This window comes from Mus caroli, chromosome 2, assembly GCF_900094665.2.
Source record: "Mus caroli chromosome 2, CAROLI_EIJ_v1.1, whole genome shotgun sequence".
Taxonomy (NCBI): Eukaryota; Metazoa; Chordata; class Mammalia; order Rodentia; family Muridae; genus Mus; species Mus caroli.
Window position 1 is genome coordinate 152,609,150 of NC_034571.1, and position 8,868 is coordinate 152,618,017.

An 8,868-nucleotide genomic window follows, 5' to 3' on the forward strand; every position below is an offset into this window, starting at 1 on the left:
ACATGATAACAAGGTTACTTGGCTGGTCTCCTGGACAGAGAATATCCAAGGTTCTATCAAATATATCATGCTGAATCCCAGTTCTCGAATCAAGGTAAGCATAAATATAGGCCACATCCATTGGTGGAGCTAATATAGTAATCTCATTCTCTTTTGGTTGTATTGTATGTAATGTACTTTCTAGACTCATTTTAACAAATTAAAAACCTACCCTCTCCCTGGTTTCATGGTTAGTTAGCATTACCTAGTAAACTCTTATTAAAGATGTTTTACATTTGTGTCCTATAGTAATCTTACCTGTGGACATTTTCTGAAATCCCATTGTGTTCTGAGTGAGTGCATGTGGTATTAATGGTTGTACAGGTCAGAATGTGATGAAGTGGCTAGTAGGCTTATGTGAGAAATGTAGATAATATTTTTCTCTAAATATAGAAACAACTATAGGACCTAGAGCTCTTTATACTTTATGTTTTCTGATAAAACATATACTTTATGTCTCATCTGAGTAGGTTACTTTAGGTTGTGATTGAAACATTGCTAGCCCACCATGTGTACATACTCAATTGTTTTCAATTGTTAGATTTACTGAGAGGGACTGTCTCGTGGTCTTGTTAGCCAGGTAGCTATATACTCTGTTCTTTAGCGTTTTACAAGCTCCTTCCATCAGACTTTATGGATATATGAACTACAAATAAAAGAGACATTGGGTTCACAAAAAACAACCAAGAAAATTGGCTCTGTGTAGCCTATAGAACTGTTTTCCATTGAAGAGTCTAAAGCTAAAGAAACCCTTGTTTATAAGGATTTAGCTTCTGTTAAGATCCAAGAGTCACAGATGAAAAAGCTATGTAAATTTGCATGCTTTCTAGCTTATATCCTGTGTTCTGACATGTGTCTCTACCTTCTTAATGAAAAATACCATCTGGATACTTTCTTCAAATAAATTGGAAAATAGTTTTTCTGTTTCAGAATAAGAAAATAATCAGAAGGGAGAACTGAGACTCCTTTATTCCTTTCTTCCATGAGATAGTTTACAGAACTATAGAAGTGGATAAAGAAACCATGGCTTTCTTCCTTTATGGGTGGGCAAATTGTGTAAGGATTCAGTTGTGTTAGAAGAAAGGTAATTGTTCTTGTACATAAGAGTAGTTATTCTTAACATCAGAATGGACTTTTTAAAGGAAATCAGATTAAAATTAGCTCTTTAAAGAGGTCTTCTAAATAGACCCGGGTGCTTATGGACAAAAGAGGAAGGTAACTTGGTCTACAGGGATGTGACAAGTAGCACACAGTGTCAAGTAGGGCTCGGGGAGGAAGCTCAATGGATAAGAACCCTTTTTGTAAAAAAGACCTGAGCTCACATCTCCAGCACCCATATAAAGCTAGACATAGCCATGCATACTTGTGACTTCAGTGTTGGGAACATATACAGTCAGATTCTAGGAGCTCCTGGTTGATTGTGGTCTTCAGTTTCTTAATCAGGTGGAGGGGCTAACGAGATAACTCAGTGGCTAAGAGTACTGGCTATTTTTACTGATTGCCAGTGTTTGATATTCCTAGCGCCCATACATACGACAGTGTGAGGTAGAGAGTCTCCTACATACATACATATATACCACACCCTGTAATGTGCATGTACCACACACACCACAACTACCAAGTAAGGGGTGGTTCTATAATATTGTTAATATACTAAATATCACATTTATGGTACATTCTATATATATTCACCACAGTCAGTATATTGTCAGTCCGTGATGAGTATTATTTTAGTGTTAAAAAAGCTTTTCGGGCTGGTGAGATGGCTCAGTGGGTAAGAGCACCCGACTGCTCTTCTGAAGGTCTGGAGTTCAAATCCCAGCAACCACATGGTGGCTCACAACCATCCGCAACGAGATCTGGCGCCCTCTTCTGGAGTTTCTGAAGTCAGCTACAGTGTACTTACATATAATAAATAAATCTTTAAAAAAAAAAAAAAAAAAGCTTTTCATGTAAGTTGGCATTTAATAACTATTACAGGCATATATATTCACAAATTTAGTCTGTGGGAATTAAATAAAAAGTCGTACATCTGATAGCGGGCAACTCTCTGTCTTCTTAGAATGTAATTTAGATCTCCAATCTCATGCTTTCCCATGACATCCTGGTGTCAAATTGTGGCTAGTCTTAAATAACATGCCAAAGAAGACTGTCTTCTGTTCCGGGAAGAGAACCATTTAAGGACTTTGAATGGAGGGCTGTCTTAAACATGGGTTACCAATTCCAGCAAGATTAGCAAGTTATCACACCAATAAATATAAACTATGAGAAATGCTGCTTCACAGAAGTATAGGTACCATTTAAGAGTATACCTCAGGGCTCAATCTTAGCTCAGTTTCAGGGAAGGCTTTTCCACAAAGATAATATTTAAGGTTGTATTTGTGAGATGAATAGAAATCTCATTTGCCACTGGAAAGAAAAACAAAGGGAATTCGCATTCTAAGGAGAAAATGAGAACTTTGCAAGTTTCTGCTATGAGAAACAGCTCACATGTTTGGGGAACAGTGCTTTGAGCAGTAAGAGAAATGAAGAAGGCCCTGCAGAAGCAGACAGGCCAGGACTTCAGTTCCATCTTTTTTAATAAGTCTAAAAGGAAGCTACTGACCTAGACAGACGTAAAGAAGAAAATAGGACTGGAGTGGTGACATAATTGCTAGTTTTGACTACTACTTGGTGTATGTAGCCTGTATTGAACACAAACAGGAAGTTAGGAGGCCTCTAGATAGCTGTTCTTCAGGCAAGAAACTGTAGTGCTCAAGGCAGGTGATAGCAGTGAGAGTGGAGGGAAAAGGGTAGATTTCAAGTATGTGGCTGTTGTGTCCTCCTATAGGCAAAGTCACAGGAAACTGTAGTTCTCACAAGAGTGAGATAGATCCCTGCTAGGCAAACCAGAGCAGCACCCCAAGGACAGAGGTGCTTAGTCTAGGTAGTTAATAACCAGATAACTCAGATAACTGCATAGTAAGGATTTTTCTAGGTTTCTTCAAGATGGTTATGGCAGTAAACTTGAGAATCACCCCATGATAGAATGCTTGACTTGATACAACTGGGATGAGATTCCAAGAGTAGTCATTACAGGTCTGGAAAGGTGGGACTGCTGGCAACCAGGGGTGAGGAGGCAGTGCCTGTGGCTTCTTGCAGTTGCTCTCAGTCTTGTCATAGGCTCCTTCATCTAGCAGAATAGCAGTGGCTTCAGAGGGAAGAATATGATAGCACCATGAATAGTGTACTGCTACCCAGAGAATTATTCTATTCTTAAAGACATAGGTTCAAGCTTTAGGATTTTTTGGTGGTTGGGGGCATGGGAGTGTTGTTTCTGTTGTTGTTTTATAGGCTTATTTATTTTTATGTGTATGAGTATTTTGCCTACATAATGCATGCATACTATGTTATGTGCCTTGTGTCAGCAGAGTCCAATAAAAGGTATCAGATCCCCAGAACCAGAGGTAGTTAGGTACAGTGGCGAGCTGTTCATGGGTGCTAGGAACCAAATGTCCTTTTTTTTTAAGGGCAGAGAGTGCACTTAACCTCTGAACAATTTTTCTAGCTCTTGAGTTTTATTTTATGAAATAATTCAAATATGTAAGAATGTCTTGTTTGCCATTGTCAGATCTTAGCACTTTGTCCAATATACTCAAATCAGTTAATTAAAAAACTACTCTGGGGGGCTGGTGAGATGGCCCAGAGGTTAAGAGCACTGACTGCTCTTCCGGAGGCCCTGAGTTCAAATCTCAGCAACCACAGGGTGGCTCACAACCACCTGTAATGAGATCTGAAGACAGCTACAGTGTACTTACATATAATAAATAAATAAATAAATAAATCTTTACCAAAATAATACACAGCCTTTATTTAACCTAATACTTGGAAGGCAGAAGAGTCGCTTTGAGCTGGGCATGGTGGTGCACACCTTTAATCACAGCACTTGGGAGGCAGAGGCAGGAGGATTTCTGAGTTCGAGGCCAGCCTGCTCTACAAAGTGAGGTCCAGGACAGCCAGAGCTATACAGAGAGACCCTGTCTCAAAAAGAAAGAAAGAAAGAAAGAAAGAAAGAAAGAAAGAAAGAAAGAAAGAAAGAAAAGAAAAGAAAGAGGGGGCTGGTTGAAGACAGCTACAGTGTACTTACATATAATAAATAAATAAATCTTTAAAAAAGAAAGAAAGAAAGAAAGAAAGAAAGAAAGAAAGAAAGAAAGAAAGAAAGAGAGAGAAAGAGAAGAGGAGAAGTCTCTTTAAGTCTAAGGCTATCCTGGTCTTTGTAGCAAGTTCCAAGCTAGCCAGGGCTACTAGGGAGGCCTTGTTTTTTTTGTTTGTTTGTTTTGTTTTGTTTGTTAGTTTGTTTTCTCTAGATTCTGGGAGATTTCACATGCTCCATCAAGTGCTACCATGCCAATATACACATGGAGGATATATGGGTGGCACTAACTGTTCTTACTAAGTTATCATAAAACCAAAAACTTGAAGAGGTAAGGGGGTATGGGGGGGCTTGAAAAAATGGATGATAGATATCATATTTTATTATATAAATGTATGAACATTTCAAAAGTAAAGATAAAAGATGTGGCAATTCAAATTATTTTTTAAAAGCTGGGCATGGTAACACTTGCTGTTAACTCCAGCACTGGGGAGGTGGGAAGGGATCCCTGGGCCTGGCTTGTTCAACAGTCTGACCTAAGTGGTAAGTTCTGGGCCAGTGAGAGACCCTATTTCAGGTACAAGCCTCTGAGCAATCAGTTTGAGTTTATCTTATCACCTAAGAGTATGTTAGCAAATGGCATCTTCCTCAGTACAGATCCTGTGAAGAGGTGAAAGCAAACGACTCCCTTCCTGTTCTGCCTATATTATTGAGTGGATAAGTATCTACATTTAAAAGAAGTATGGTGACCACTGGTTTACAACTGTCACTAACTAGTTTTTTCTCCATTATGGAGAAGTTGCCAACTAGGGAAAGAGGAAAAGGAGTCAGAGACTCCTACAATATCTGCCTTTGCTTTACCAAACTGATTTTCTACTCCATACTAGTAATGTGCTGATGTAGTAATAGAATTTGAGGGAGCACATTTCTGCCAGTGTCAGAAAGTACTTTTTATGATGGTTTTGATGGGACTCCCTGGAAGACCTAGGTGGATATTTTTTAGAAGCAGTCTAAAACGGTTTTGAGTCTATTATCATGTTATAGGTTCTGATCAGCAGCGCTGTAAGCCACCAGGATAAGCATATTTGGAAGCTAGCCCTTGCCTGTTAGCCCTTCACAGCATGTCTTCTCTTCTTGATCCTCATCCTAGTGTTCTAGAGAAAACTTTGATTTGTTCCAGGAGGCCAATCATGTCAAGGAAACACTCTTTAGTGGTTTCTCCTATAAATTACTTACTTGACTTTCTCAAACTTTGTTTGCCTGACCACAACTAATGCTTATGTGTTTTGGAGTGGTGAAAAGAGTCCACTCCTGGCTAGATAGTGTATTTTAGTGAGTCTTTAAGGTGGTGGTTTATGTAAGAAATTGTGGTGGAGGTACATTATTGCTTTGTACCAGGAGGATAGCTTGTATTGTACATTTTTCTAATTTACTCTCTTAATGTCAAGTTGGTCTTAGAGAAATCAGAGAAATTTTCAGCTTCCTGAAAGTTATTGAACCCCTTGTTTAAAAGCCAAACAAGCCCATACAAATAATACACACTAAGTTGTGAGGAAATGTTGACCATTCCCCAGCACATCCAAAAAAGCATTACTTTCTGAGCATTTGTTAAGATCTGGAAGTAAGACTTTTTATTCCATGCACCCCCATGCCTTCATGTGGGCCTATTGGTTAGGTCCTTTTGTCTTAGGTAGAAAACAATATACAAAAAGAAATCACTACCACCTCCTCCTCTTTGTTGTAGGATCTTTAAATCTCGTGTCTGTGTAGGGGCATGTGCATTTGAGTCCTGCAGTGTGGGAGGCGTTCGATTCCTCTGGAATTGGAGTCACAGGTTACCTCTGATATGGGTATTGAGCACAAGTCTTCTGGAAGAGGGCAGCAGGGGCTCTCAAATGATAAGCCATCTCTAACCCCAGATTCTTAGGGGATTTTCACCTTGTAAAATTCTGCCTTGAGGAATTTTCCTGATCTTTCTCACTTGACATTATTAATCCTTGCTTTCAAGCCCTTTTCTATTCAGGGTGGTAGCAGAAATCTTCTGTTGTTTAATATCAGTCTTTATTTTTTAATAATATTTTTTATTTAGTCTTTATATATTTTATATAATGTACAACTCCATACTTCCCAACTACTACCAGATTCCCTACACACATCATTCTCTCAACTGTGACTCAGTAGAATTAGTGGTGTCCATATATGCATACATGGGGGGCTGTCCAATGGGGCGTGGGAAAGCTCCAGGTATCACACCTCAAAAGAGAGCACTACAAATACACACTAGCAGCTATCAAATGTCAGTAGCTCCTCAGCTAGGAGTTGGGGTTTATGTATCCCTCCCCACTTCACGATGGAATTTTGATACTGTGCAAGCAACCAGAGCAGTTCCTGAGTGCAATGGCCCTACCATGTTTAGAAGATACCTTGGCCCCAGTCTTTCCTGCTTGTACTTCTTTAAGTCTTTCCATTATCTTTTCCAATGCTTCCTGAATTTTGAGGTCAGAGTGTGTGATGTAGAGGTCCAATTCATGCCTGAATATTTCACAGACATTCTCTTCTCTGTACTTTGACCAGCCGCAGCCCTGGTATTAACCAAATCCACTGCACAACTCTTCTGACGAGGACCAAGTCTGGAGGTGTAGAGATATGTGTTTTCACACCAATGCTTTCCTTAACCCATCAGACCTGTCAGTTCCCCAGCTATAGGTTCTCAGATAGGTTTATATTAGCAAGCACGTGTTACATTTTCATGGGCTTTAGGGTCAGATCTCAAACTTTATGCCAAAAACTCTTTTGTTATGTTTTTAAAGAAGCCAGGTAGTCGTGGTTGGTGTACACCTTTAATCCTAACATTTGGAGGCAGAGGTCAGCAGATCTCTGAGTTCAAGGCAGCTTAATCTATGGAGCTAGCTCTAGGGCAATTAGGGCTATACAGAGAAACCCTGTCTTGAAAAACCAAAGAAAGAAGGTGTTCCCAGAAACATTTTTTTTCTCAGTCAAATCAGAGACCATTTTAAATGCAGAAGTGAGAAAATGGTGAATAATTACACCTATTCATGGAAGCTTTTGTGTTTCTTGGTAATTACATGTTGTTGTCTTGGGTTCTGTTTCTTTGATAGGTCCCTGAAACCTCTATGGCTGTCTTGAATTTAATGGAATTCAGTGCTAGCAGAGAACTGGAGCATATATTCCACAGCAAGGCTGTGGTGCTTTTGAAGCAATGGAGATGCTTACATCCTTTATGTTGACAGAAGTCAGTTTGGGGGCATGCTTGGTGGATCTCACAAGAGTGGGAACTATTTTTTAGATTGGAAAGCTTTCTTAGCAATTAGACAGGACAGAGTCAGTTCTGTGAAAGTAGAATAGCAAGTATTCTTGTCAGGCTACATGCCCCAGACTTTCTCTTCAGTTCTATGCTTTTCCAGCTTTGGTTAAAAATCAGGTTCCTGTTTTGGGGTTCAGAGCTCTAAATATTCAATGTGTTGCTCCACTGCAGGGTGAGAAAGACTGGCAGAAGTATGAGACTGCGCGGCGTCTGAAGAAGTGTGTGGACAAGATCCGAAATCAGTATAGGGAAGACTGGAAGTCCAAAGAGATGAAAGTTCGTCAGAGAGCTGTAGCATTGTACTTCATTGATAAGGTGGGGACAGGTTCCTTTATCCACATTGGACAGTTTTGTTTACAGGTATAGGGAATGTCTACAGTATAGGGATCAGGAATGTATATCTACTGTGTGACTTATAATCCAAATTTACTTCAGTAGGAAAAGTAGATGTGGATACAAAGAAAGAGGCATGTACAGTATGTTGGCTATTGAGCAGTCTCTATAACAAGAGAGAGGATTTGCATAAACTGAACATTATTAGTTTGTTTGCTTGTTTTTTGGTTTTTTGAGATAGGGTTTCTCTGTATAGCCCCGACTGTCCTGGAACTCACTCTGTAGACCAGGCTGGGCTCAAACTCAGAAATCCACCTGCCTCTGTCTCCCAAGTGCTGGGATTAAAGGTGTGTGCCACTACTGCCCAGCTGTTTGTTTTTTTAATAACTGTGATGGTCAAGCTTTTTGACCATAATCTATACTGCAAAAGTACTTACTTTATGTCAAAATCCAACGTAACAGTTTTATTTATGTGAAATTAAATCAAAAGTTGCACAAACCACTGGTTAACTAGTAGCATTGAATTCTGGTCATTATTTCCCATTTAATTCTTTTAGAAAATGATAATTATAACCTATACAATTCTTAAAAAAAAGTGTGATTTATGATAATTGCAGTTTGAAAGATTGTTATAGACTTCAGTTTTTTAGTGCTCAAATTTTTTTCTTCATTTTACACTTACATTTTAGCCCAAATTCTGAATTCACACAAAATTGATAATAGTTTTTAATCTGACTGTTCTCATGCAAATATGTTCTCATTTGTTGCCTTGTTTTAATTTTTGCTTCTTCTATCTCTACTCTAAGGATGGAGTAGAGAAACTTGGGTCTCTGGGTATTCTGTGACCTACCTACCTACCTACCTACCTACCTTCCTTCCTTCCTTCCTTCTTTCCTTCCTTCCTCCTCCTCTTCCTCCTGTTGCTGTTGCTGCTGCTGCTGCTTCTTCTTCTTCTCCTTCTCCTCCTCTTCCTCCTCCTCCTCCTCCTTCTTCTTCTTCTTCTTCTCTCTCTCTCTCTCTCTCTCTCTCTCTCTCT

The 8,868-nt window shown here is 39.3% G+C and overlaps 1 protein-coding gene across 1 annotated transcript in view; it reads left to right on the top strand.

Annotated features, from left to right (window-relative positions):
• Positions 1-8,868, top strand: part of Top1 (DNA topoisomerase I) — a gene marked incomplete at its 3' end in the record, with an annotated part of 78,471 nt that overhangs the window by 62,705 nt on the left and 6,898 nt on the right. Inside the window, exons 11-12 of the mRNA XM_029468575.1 lie at positions 2-94; positions 7,671-7,824. Of these exons, the coding sequence (XP_029324435.1) occupies positions 2-94; positions 7,671-7,824 (247 nt within the window). The remainder of the gene's footprint in view (position 1; positions 95-7,670; positions 7,825-8,868) is intronic.